Source organism: Podarcis muralis, chromosome 3 (assembly GCF_964188315.1).
Source record: "Podarcis muralis chromosome 3, rPodMur119.hap1.1, whole genome shotgun sequence".
Lineage (NCBI taxonomy): Eukaryota > Metazoa > Chordata > Lepidosauria > Squamata > Lacertidae > Podarcis > Podarcis muralis.
In genome coordinates this window covers 3,130,392-3,142,896 of record NC_135657.1, presented here as the reverse complement: position 1 = coordinate 3,142,896, position 12,505 = coordinate 3,130,392, and the positions used below count along the sequence as shown (strand labels likewise).

The 12,505-nt window shown below is 50.2% G+C and overlaps 1 protein-coding gene across 1 annotated transcript in view; it reads left to right on the top strand.

Moving 5' to 3' along the window:
* The first annotated feature begins 4,395 nt into the window (after nucleotides 1–4,395).
* The window catches only part of CHRNA2 (cholinergic receptor nicotinic alpha 2 subunit), a 32,211-nt gene continuing 24,101 nt past the window's right edge, over nucleotides 4,396–12,505 (top strand). The window contains exons 1-2 of the mRNA XM_028725253.2: nucleotides 4,396–4,936; nucleotides 11,043–11,510. Of these exons, the coding sequence (XP_028581086.2) occupies nucleotides 11,387–11,510 (124 nt within the window). The 5' untranslated portion in view covers nucleotides 4,396–4,936; nucleotides 11,043–11,386. The remainder of the gene's footprint in view (nucleotides 4,937–11,042; nucleotides 11,511–12,505) is intronic.

Sequence of the window (12,505 nt, the reverse complement as noted above, 5' to 3'; positions counted from 1 at the left end):
GTAAAGGTAAAGGTAAAGGGACCCCTGACCATTAGGTCCAGTCATGTCCAACTCTGGGGTTGCAGCACTCATCTCGCTTTACTGGCCGAGGGAGCCAGGTACAGCTTCCGGGTCATGTGGCCAGCATGACTAAGCCGCTTCTGGCGAACCAGAGCAGCGCACGGAAACACCGTTTACCTTCCCGCCGGAGCGGTACCTATTTATCTACTTGCACTTTGACGTGCTTTCGAACTGCTAGGTTGGCAGGAGCAGGGACCGAGCAACGGGAGCTCACCCCGTCGCGGGGATTCAAACCGCCGACCTTCTGATCGGCAAGTTCTAGGCTCTGTGGTTTAACCCACAGCGCCACCTGCGTCCCTTTAATACAAGCGACACCAGGTGCTAATTCTGGGCCCTAGGATAGGGGTGGAGGGTAAATCTAAATATAATAATAAATTTTTATTTATACCCCACCCTTCCTGGTTCAGAAAACCGGGCTCAGGTCGGCTAACAACAAATTTAAAACACTTAACTGATGCAACAAAAACCAGCATAAAATACAGTATAAAAAGTGAATAACAATAAATTCAGAATTCAAAAATCAATTTAGGGGGGAAATCCATCCAATAGGGATTTTAGGGATTTAAGAAGGCATCCGTTTCCAATCCAGCCCATAACTAGCATCTGCCAGCCAGTTGGGACAAAACTGAGGTATGTGGACCAACGTGTTATATGCATGAATCATAGAATAGTAGGGTTGGAAGGGACCCCAACGGCCATCTAGCCCAACCCTCTGGTTGCTATTGTTGCATTTATATTCATCCTCTCCTCCCAGACGCTCCTGGCAGTGTACATAATTCTCCACCTCCCTGCTTTATCCTGATAGTGATCTTTGTGACTGAGTGAGGACCTGAACCCAAGTCTCCCAGGTCCCTGTTTGACACTCTAACCACTCCACGGCACTGCCCCGACACGGGGTAAGTCAGAAGGGACTTGGGCAGCTGTGATTGCCTCGCCACCCCTCCCACCCGCCGCCTAAGACGAGGCTCATGGCGCCCCATCCGACACACAGCTCAAGGCACAACCCCATGAAGGCTGCCGGGCTGTTTGGTACAGCAGTTAGAGCTGTGGGAATGTTCAGGGATGCAGGAGAGGATATATTGTTTGGTTATAGCCTTTTCAACTTGTGTAAACAAGTTCACAATTTAGCAGAGTAACATTCCCCTTTTTAAACTCGCAGCGGATGCGTTTGCTCAGGCTCGCTAAAGCCTCTATAATAACTGTTCTGGTATTTTCCCCTTATTCCTTCATAAAAGATAAGACATGACACAGTCTTCTATAAAAGTATAAAAAGAGTTTACTCACTCACATTCTGTTTACAATCGGATCCCAGAAGGCAGACTTAGCTTAGAAAAGTAACATACACCTGGAAACTATCTCATAAGGAGACAGTCCCTAGGCAGATGTTGCTTCTTTGATGCATGTAGTCAAAGAGAGAGAGAGAGAGATGGCTACCCTGCCCTGTGCTTTTGTCGTTACCTGCACTGGTGAGGCCACGCCCACCTCTAGTTCCATGCAGAGGAAGTCTGTCCCAGCCCAGAAGGAAACAGGAAGTTTATCTGCTGGCTGGACAAACATTCCTCCCCATGTCTAAACATGTTCACTCTAGGAATGTTGTACTTGACTGCTCTTGTGTTTCACATCCCACAAGAGCATCTGACTAGGAGCCGGGAGAGCAGGGTTTGAATCCCTACTTGGCCATCACGAAGCTCCCTGGGTGAACTCGGGGGCTGGTCACTGCCTTCCTCACAGGGTTGTTGTTCGGTGAGGGGGGGGTGAGCCACATACGCCACCTTGAGCACCTTGGGGAGGAAAAGGTGGAACATAGACGCAACAGATTAATAAATATCTGTGCTGCTGCTCCTGTGGGGAAGCTGGTGTCAGCCGAAATATTGGCATCTTGTGTACACGGGTATTTCAAAGCTCCTTTGTAATTCTCCGCTTATATCCTTTTCAAAGCTGCCTCGATCCCTTGCGTGAATTCCAAGCCCTCCTTTCACACTTCTGAAAATCAATTTAAGGGAGGCTGGGTGCTCTGAACCACCCCCACCCCCCTCCACCAATTAATTCCCCAGGGACTCAGCAGACCATCCTTCCTTCCTACATCCTCTCTCTGTGCTTGAGCAGAATGATAAAGATGAATCAATACCTGGTATCAGGAGGTAGCGTGTGGGTCTCTCCCCTCCTAGTGATGTGAATGGGGAGGTGTTTGGTTGACTGCAGTGCCCCCTGGCGGCACGTTTTGTTCCTCCAAAAGGCTTTTGCTGAAAAATAACTCCAAAGCGCTGCATCTAGCTGCGCTCCCGTGCCATACCTGTCTCACCTTGCCTGCCTGGTTAAATCTTTCAAATCAACTCAGCGCTGTAATGTTAATGAAAGCAAGCAAAGCAACCTGGCTATCTGGCCACGATCCATTAAGGGCTACCCCACAACAGTTGCATGGAAACTAAGAATTATATTTCGGTCGGAAACCCCAGAGAGAGGGGACCCACTTTTACTTCTGCCACTTACAGTCCCAGGCAAGTCACTATCTGTCAACCTCCAGCTGAGAAAAAAAATAAAATACTAATTGGTCCACGTTGCAAGGGTGTTCTGAGGGTGAACACAGCAACTTAATGGCCAAGGCATTGTGATTTTGCAGTGTTGTTAAGCTGTCCTGAGCTGGGCTCTAAGTGGAGAGAAATGTCTCTATAAATCTTTCTCCGAAAGCTCAAAAGCTCCTACCCTTTCCATGAAGGCTTTGGACACCCCACCCCCCAACTTCAACCAAGTCCAAAGGTGCTTCTAAATGGGGCGCTGAATATTGCAAACGGGCCGTCAGATATTGCAAACCCATAACCGAGAACAGGTTGTTGCTGGGGTTTGTTATAAAAAAATCTTGCTAGATTTACACTTGGAACGTTTGAAGCGGAAGTCGACGGTGCGTGGCTCTGATCGGCTGGCCCTTGTGACATCAGCAAGACACACACACACACACCCTAACCGGTTTTGCACTTTTTGGAAGTTTTCTTTTTTAAAAAAGGTGGCCAATAGATTACCAAATGCTGTAACTTTTATGCAGACCAAACACATGGAGGAAATGCCAGAATGGTGGTTGAATTTGTGCTCTTCAATTTGCTGATATGCTTGGCTGGAATGGGTCACCCCCTTGGTGCACTATGCAATTATTTGCAATTACCTTGGTACCTCTGGTTAAGTACTTAATTCGTTCCGGAAGTCTGTTCTTAACCCGAAACTGTTCTTAACCTGAAGCACCGCTTTAGCTAATGCGGCCTCCCGCTGCCGCCGCACGATTTCTGTTCTCATCCTGAAGCAAAGTTCTTAACTGTTAAGTTGTGGGTGAACATATCAGACGACACAGCGATTCTCCAAACAGCTCTTGTTTATTCACAGGTCAGAACAGAACTGAACTGAAGGGTTCAGCCAGCCTGCTTATATAGAGCTCCAGTACAACATAACTGTAACAACTTTCTGTAACTATCCAATCACTGAACGTCACTTTCAATCCCTTATTTGCATATGTGGACCTGGGTGAAAACTATCTACAGTATCCCCCTGCTGGCCCAGGGTGAGAACTTCAGTATACAACATTAACCCAAGATAATATTTCTGGATTAGCGGAGTCTGTAACCTGAAGCGTATGTAACCCAAGGTACCACTGTATCCTCAAGACCAGCCTGTGAGGTAGGCCGCTCTCTAAGCCAGGCACACTTTGGACGAGAGGGCGATGCATCTCCAAGATCTATTTGTCAGCATTTCAGTGCCCATAAATTGCGTTTCTAGCCCACCTTTTTCTCCAAGCTCAAAGTGGAGTACGTAGGTTTTCTCCTCGCTGCTCATATAATCCCCACCGCAACCTCCTTAGCATGAGAGAGGCAGTGATTGCCCCCAAGATGTCACCCCGCGAGAAATTGAGTGGGGTTTCGAACCCGGGTCTCTCCCTAGTCCTAGCCCGACGCTCTTAACCGCCGTGCAATGCTGGCTCAAAGCTACCCATCAAACCAAATTTCGACTCAAGCTACCCATCAAACCAGCCCAATGCGAACAGTGGTCCTTTCCAGCAATGCTAGACTCTGGGGGGTGAACCCCACTGACTTCCAGATGGGGTAAGCGGGTCCCTCCTGGTTCGTGGAGCCTGTGCGTCCACCCCAAAGCGTGTCCTGCCCCCATGGGTGCTGCTGATTTCGGATTCCACGCCGGATCTCTCGCAGCCTCCCCTCCCTTCGCTCAAAACAAACCCCGTTCCGAACAGATGCATAGCCCTTGCCTCCAGAAACGCTTGCAGCAACAAAAGGCTTAGGGAGAAATCGAAGCAGCCCGGGCTGTTGTGGGTCTGCAGGAGCCCCCCCCCCCCCGAGCAGTGTGCAACGCCTCCCCTCTCTCCGGTTCCTGGGGCGGCTAAGACCCCAGACCCTCCTCCGTTCCTCCTTGTCACCCAAAGGGGGAGGACACAGCCCAGAGCCTCCGCTCCGCTCCCTCTCCCAGCCTCTGTCGTCACACCCGGAGTGGGAACCTTTGCAACAGCTCGCTCTTTTCCATCCCGCTTGCAAGGAGGCAGGCTCTCTGCATCAGGACCACCGCGGGAGGAGCATCCCGGGGACCGCTTCGCTTTGCAGGGCAGAGAAACGAGGATGCTCTTCTTGGCAACTTAAGGGGAAACTGGCAGCCAGCAGCAAGAGCAGCCGCCCAGCAGCAGCGCAAAGAGAGATGTGGGTGTCATCGTGAGCGCACGTTTTTCCCCCTTCTTCCGAGCTCATGCCGGCCGCCTTGGCCGAAGTGTTTGGCTGTGCGGTTTGAGCTTACAGGAGCAGCTCCTGGAAAAAGCCGGGAAGGTTGCGCTCCGAGCCTTAGAGGGTCCGGCTGGCCAGGAAGCGAGCGGGACCTCTCCTCCCGACAGGTGAGTGATGCTGTTTTCTTTGCAACGGAGCAGACGGTGGAAGGGAGCGCAGCGCTTGACCGCCAGACCCTTGGTCAGATCTGCCCTCTTCTCCACCCCACTCACTCCTTCTGAAACCGCTGCTCGTGTCCCTCTCCTCCCGTGACGAAGTTGGCCCGTGCAACAGCCGAAGGGAGAAGCAAAGTTTTAGCAACGTAGGGAGCTGGCATAGACCACTTCTTGATCTAGCCCAGTGGTGTCTGCACGGGCCGGCAGCAGCGGCTCGCCAGGGTTTCATGCCGGGGCGATTCCCAGCCCCACTTGGAGGTTGAACCTGAGAGCTTCTGCATGCAAAGCTACGGTCCTCCTCTGGGCATGATCCACCGGGGAAATCTCTTTTGCAACGAATGGGAACTGTGCTAGAGTGGGGTTGCTTTTTGTGGGTCGTCCCCCCCTGCATTCTTAAAAAATGCAGGATTTATTTCTTGGCTAAGATTTAATTACTTCGATTCCTATGCTCCAAGTACATGGAAGACTGGGATTATCGGGGGGGGGGGGGGGGAGGAATCACTGGGACGGCAACCCTGGATGGCAATGTCCCTTTCCGGACCTCAGGATACAAGGCAAACTTAGGATGTTTTTAATTTCTGAGAGCCAGTCTAATGGAAGGGCTGAAAGGATTAACTTAGCTTGGGCTGCAAACTCACTTAGGTAACTATCCTGCACCCATTTACCAGGGACTCACTGAACTGAGTGAGAGGCTTACTTCTGAGTAGAACTATAAGGTGCTGTGCTGTAAGTGGCCCAAACTAAGCCAGCGTTCCTTCATTTGCACTGTGAGGAATAACCATCCCAGCCTACTTTGCAGGGTCGTTGTACGGGGCTCACGGAGGCACATGAAGCTCTGAAGGACTGAGATGCAGACCAAGCGTTTGGTCATTATGATATGGAGCACCCAGACTGGGCTTCAGTTTGCATGCAAACAGTGTTTCGCTGGCTTCGAAACTGCAATGTTTTTCTCCTGCACTGGAGAAAAAGCAGTTTGTGTGTGTGTGTGTGTGTGTGTGTGTGTGTGTGTGTGCGCTTGCGTGTGCTTGCGCCTTTCACAGAGCTAGCTGAGAGTTAGCGGGTGGGAAGCTGTAGGCAATTCCTTAGAGGAAAAAAACCCTCAGCGGTTCTCCAACATTAACTCCTAGCAGGACAATCAAGGCTGGGGAAGATCAGCAGAGCCCACAGCCTGTGCAACCGTGTGGCTGATTTGCAAAACTTCCGAAAGGAGGGTGCAGTCCTGTGCATTGCTCACTATTAAGACGTTGATTTATGAGGGGGATCTGCATGAAATTAATCAGTTAAGTAAAGAGGGGGAGGGGCCGGCCTCCATCTGATGGGCTTGGGAAGACGTGTGTTTGTCAGTGGAAATATATCGGAAGGGGCCTGTCTGTTTCTCCACCCAGACGGGTGCTGTTTACTCCGACTGATAGCGGCTCCCTGGACACAAGAACTTAAGAAGTGCTTGCTGGATCAGGCCGAAGGGGCCCCATCCAGGCCAGTGTTCAGCTGCCCCAAAGGGTGGTCCCACAAGCAGGATCCTGCGGTTTCAAGCAACCGATATTCAGAAAGTTTACTGCCTCCGACTGTAGAGGCATGGCATAGCCGTTGTGGCTAGTGGCTGCCATCCCTGGCTACCTTACCCTCCTGTAACTGGGAGTGCTGGGGATTGACCCTGCGCAACATGGGGTCTGCCCCTGAGCTCAGGGACTTCCCTGCGATTCATGCTCAGTGGTGGGTCTCTGGCTCAATCTCCACAGGAAAAGATTAGCGCCCCCCATATCCATCTTATTCACTTCAACATCCTCCTTCCAGAAAGTGGAATAAGATGGAGAGCTAGGAAGTGACCTGGGACTTAAGAAACCAGGGTTAAAAATACCCACAGCCACAAAACTCCTTGGGTGCGACTGCCTCTCAGCCTAACCTCCCTCACAGGGTTGTTTTGGGGGAATTAAATAAGGGAGAAAACTAAGAATGCCACCTTGAACTCCTTGGAGGAAAAGATGGGATGGGTATGCACTAAAATGCTGGCAAATTTTCACGAGGACTTAAAAAAATAATATTTCCACCTGAGGTGGAGAGCTGAACTTGAGACTGGAAAAAGAAGAGACTGGAATGGACAGATTTGATCTCCACTTTGCCCTTTGACCTCGTGCCACATTCCCCACCCTTGGCACAAAATGTGGCACAAGCTGGCAGAGTTTGGTGGTTGCCCAGAGCTCTCCGTATGCCAAGATTACACCAAGGTTTCCGTCCTGCAGCTGGGAGCCTTTCGGTGGTTTGCCAGGCACGGCCACAAATCTTGCCTCCGCCGTTCCTCCTGCTGTTGACTCTTTAAGCATCTCAGTGGCAGCCAAGAACATTGGGGTTTAGTTGCGCTTAGTAAATGCCTGTTTAAAATGAAAACCGAACAAGCATCTTTTTGAAGAGGGGGTGGCAGAGAGAGGAGGTATTCAGGCAGAGGCAGAGGCATTCGTGAAGGAATCGGTTGCAAACATCTGCTTCTTGCTGAGGATCGCGCAACCCATGCGATACCCCCCAACCCTTTGGTATTGAGGGCCAGACCAGGCCACAGTATTCTGGTCTGCAAGAGCAGTTCTCCTCTAAGCGCTGGGCTGCTGTTGTTGTTGTTTAGTCATTTAGTAGTGTCCGCCTCTTCGTGACCCCCTGGACCAGAGCACGCCAGGCACTCCTGTCTTCCACTGCCTCCCGCAGTTTGGTTAAACTCATGCTGGTAGCTTTGAGAACACCGTCCAGCCATTTCGTCCTCTGTCGTCCCCTTCTCCTTGTGTCCTCCATCTTTCCCAACATCAGGGTCTTTTCCAGGGAGTCTTCTCTTCTCATGAAGCTGCGCGCTGACGTCACGGGGCTGTAATGGTGGTGTGCCTCAAGATTTTTTTCATCAAACAAGTGTGCCTTTGCCCAAAAAAGGTTGGGAAACACTGCTCTAGCGCTTGGGCTAGAGAGGCTTTTGCTCATGCGCCAGCCATGGCTGTGGCTGATGGGAGCTGCAGTCTGAAACATGGAAGATGGGCTAGACAGTCAGCCTGATCCACACCTGAGAGCATCATCTGTCCTGTGGAAGCCTCAACAAGGATATTGTAGAATTGGAAACAGGCAACTCAAATTATCAAGGGGATGGGGTGATGAAGGAAGGCTGCAGTTTAGACAAAAGGCAAGGAAGAGGCAACATGATAGAAGTTTATAAAACTGGGCACGGCAAGGGGAAACTGGAGAAGTTTCTCTACCTCTCGTGGACATTCAATGAAGCTGAATGTTGAAAGGACAGAGAACAGAAAGCATTTCTTTACACAGCACATACCGTAGTTAAAAAACAGAGCTTTCTCCGGCAAGCTAGACGGCTTTATAGAATCATAGAATTGTAGAGTTGAAGGGACCCCGAGGGTCATCTAGTCCAACCCCCCTGCAATGCAGGAATCCTGCCCACAACCTTCCCTGGCTGGGCTTGAACCACCAACCTTCTGGTTAACAGCCAGGTGCACTGACCCACTGGGGGACCCAAAAGTGTGCGCCTAACACAGGGCTCAAACTTACGACCCTGAGATTAAGAGTCATGGAGGAGAGTCTATGTCAGTGGTTCTCAACCTGTGGGTCCCCAGATGTTGTTGGACTACAACTCCCATCATTCCTGAGCTCTGGCCTTGCTAGCTAGGGGTGATGGGAGTTGTAGTCCCTAAACAGGCTCACCTTATTTTTTTACGTGCACAGTTCTGATCACCAGAAGGTGACTGAGACCTGTCTCTCCTGAAGATCTGTGGCAGTCACCCTCAAAGTTTGCCTGCGTAATCCCTGCACAAGGTCTTGCGCAAACCAGCTGTGCGCTGGGATTGGGCCGTCTGCCTACAACGAGCAACCTGATATTTTAAATTGAGCAAAGCCAGCCAAGAGGGGCTGGGCATGCCAAAACGAAATATACAGCGTCTTCCCTGTCCGGGCGTCTGATGAGCAGCTAAGTTTCCAATAGCGAAGGATTTATAGACTTGAAAGCGCTCAGACCTGCATGCAAATCGTGTTCCTTCCTTTGGCCTCCTCTCCCAGACGTCCATCAAATCTTCCAGCTTCAAAGGGAGTGGATAGCAAGATCTCCTGGCTGCAACTCCTGGCCTGGGAGAGCTGGTGCTTTCACCCGGTGAGCTGAGCTCATTTCAAAACCAAGAAGCATTTTCTGGGGTTCGTATGTGTCCCAGAACCACACTCTTTTTCTTTTTCGATCTAATAATAATAATAATAATAATAATAATAATAATAATAATAAATAAATAATTTATTATTTATACCCCGCCCATCTGGCTGGGCCTCCCCAGCCACTCTGGGCGGCTTCCATAAAAACCAAAAATACAGTAAAATATCACACGTTAAAAACTTCCCTGAACAGGGCTGCCTTCAGATGTCTTCTGAATGTCAGGTAGTTGTTTATCGCTTTGACATCTGGTGGGAGGGCGTTCCACAGGGCGGGCGCCACTACCGAGAAGGCCCTCTGCCTGGTTCCCTGTAGCTTTGCTTCTCACAATGAGGGAACCGCCAGAAGGCCCTCGGCGCTGGACCTCAGCGTCCAGGCAGAATGATGGGGGTGGAGACGCTCCTTCAGGTATACTGGACCTTTTCTTCCAAGGAGATTGAAGTGATGAGCATGGTTCTCCTCCCCTCCCCGTTTAATCCTCACAACAACCCTGTGAGGTAGGTTCGGCTGAGAGATTGCAACTGGCCCAAGGTCACTGAGTGGGGATGGGTGGTGCTGTGGGTTAAACCACAGAGCCTAGGACTTGCCTGTCAGGAGGTCGGCAGTTCGAATCCCCGCAACAGGGTGAGCTCCCGTTGCTCGGTCCCAGCTCCTGCCAACCTAGCAGTTCAAAAGCACGTCAAAGTGCAAGTAGATAAATAGGTACTGCTCCAGCGGGAAGGTAAACGATATTTCTGTGCGCTGCTCTGGTTCGCCAGAAGCGCCTTAGTCCTGCTGGCCGCATGACCCAGAAGCTGTACGCCGGCTCCCTTGGCCAATAAAATGAGATGAGTGCTGCAACCCCAGAGTCAGCCAGAACTGGACCTAATGGTCAGGGGTCCCTTTACCTTTACCTCCCAGGTCCTAGCTGGACTCTCTAAGTCAGTGGTTCCCAAAGTGGGTGGTATCACAGAAGTATCGGGACCTTAAGCAGTCTCTGGAACTCAGGGCCACTTCCACTGCTTAAGTATCTCTTCCTCAGATTCCCAACATCTTCTGGCTTCAGATTCAGGTAGGGAGCCGTGTTGGTCTGACACAGTCGAAACAAAAATAAAAAAATTGTCCAGGTCACAAAGAGTCGGACACGACTAAACAACAAAGCACCTTATAGACCAACTAAGTTTGTTCTGGTAAAGTCATAACTCGGGTTAAATGTGCTTCAGGAGCGTGTTACTTCCAGGTTTCATAGCTTGTGCATGCGCAGACGCTCAAAATGATGTCACGTGCATGCGCGGAAGTGGCGAATCACAACCCGCGCTTGCGCAGATGCAGATTGCGTTCGCTTTAGGATGCAAACGGGGATCCGGAACGGATCATTTTCGCATCCAGAGGTACCACTGTATAAGCTTTCGTATGCATGCACACTTCTTCGGATACACTGAGAGACCTGGTCTGAATAGAGATATTGGATTTTGTCTCATTAGACATGCTAAAGCTATTTTTGGTCATCTGCATACTATCCCTTGCTTTTTCCTGTAGGACTAATTGCAGTCGTTAACATTCGTCAACAGGTTTACCATACCCATTGAGCCAACCACCCATCTCCTACTAAATCTTCTGAGAAAAACCCCACCCCTCAGCCAGTAAAGCGAGATGAGCGCCGCAACCCCAGAGTCGGTCACGACTGGACCTAACGGTCAGGGGTCCCTTTACCTTTATGTATATATACATGTATTTATGTGCATATTGCTTACAGAGGGCAGCAGGTGCTAACCTGCTTCTCTTCCCCTCTGCTAAGAATCACCTGATATTCCCTCCTGTAACCTCAGGTTCAGGCCACTTGACCACCACTCTTTCTGGGATGCCATCTCACAATATTCTTCTTGCTTTCTCCTGTAGGGATCCATTCTTCCGTGCAAAATCCTTCCCGGTGGAGTAGCTCCGGGGACCCGCTTGGAGGCTTCAATCAAGCATCTTCCTGGCTTCCCATCGCATGTGACCAAGAAGGAGGCTGTTTGGGACATCCCGGAAGGGATCCAGTTAGTGCAGAAACTTCAGGACCACGGACAGCTCCTCCAGAGGCAAGGCCAGTCCATCGCTGGCCCAGGATGGCCCACCAAATGACGCTTCTTTAATTCTTTAATGCTCAGCCGTGTGTTTTCCCTGATGAGGAAGATGGTTGCCCACAAGGTAAAGGGTAAACTGGGAGTTGCTTGCCACCCCCAGGTTGCCAGACTCTGCAGATGAAAAGGGGCACTGCACATTCTGTCTGTGGGCAAAGAATTTCAGCAGGGGATCAGCCTACGAGTGGATTCCCAGTCCCCAAGATGATACCCATCGCGTGCTATTTCCTTGTATTCTTGGCAGGTAGGAGAAAAGCCTTTTCCCTGAGTCTCAACTTACTTACCTCTTTCTTCCCTTGAATCCAAGTACCTCATTAATGTAATTAGGGTGATTCTGCAAATGATGGAGGACAGGATGAAAAAGAAGCCTTCATATCTCCTTTTATATATCAGTTAGAGGGGTGTGTGTGTTTTTCTTCTTCTAGGACAGCTGTTCCCAATTAGCTAAGTACTGCGGACCTCCTGTTTTTCAAAAGCCAAGCCATTGGCCCTCCCCATTTTTGAAAACTTATGATATCTCTATGGTAGTTCTTGTTATGTGAATGGTGCCACGGACCTCCTGGGTGGGTTACGCAGACACCATGGGGTCCACAGAACACCATTTGAGAACCACTGACCTGGGGCAAGCCATTCTGGAAACAGGATGTGCTCCAACGGAAACAGGGTTGACGTGTGTTTGTGGCATCACTGTCTAAAACTTGTTCCTGTTGCTGGGTGGACAGGCCCATAGAAGTCCAAAGCGGTCACCTTTTGGGCTATCTTTTGACGTTCTTTGTGCAGTTGGGCGCATGAGCTGCAGGTGCCTTTTGAACCTGCTGTCAATAATAATAATAATAATAATAATAATAATAATAATAATAATTTATGATTTGTAACCCCCCCCCCCCATCTGGCTGGGTTTCCCCAGCCACTCTGGGCAGCTTCCAACAAGGATTAAAAATCCTTCTGGGAATTTTCTCACGTTGTGGCTTCGCAGGTGCAAATTATTTCGGATGCTTCTTTGCTGCCACCTGTGCTCTGTGATGCAACTGGTCAGGCAGATGTCCTAGATCTCATCTCCGCCTGCCCATCAGCCTTGCAGACAAACATGTCTCCTCATCCTTCCACTGGGCTTGAGCCAGTTGCTCAGCTCTTGCAAAGCTTAATTCATTTGTGTGGCGATTTCCCACCCCCCACCCCCAGTGAAAATAAAGACACATGACACAATTATTACGGTTAATGGGCTAAATAAGGCCACAA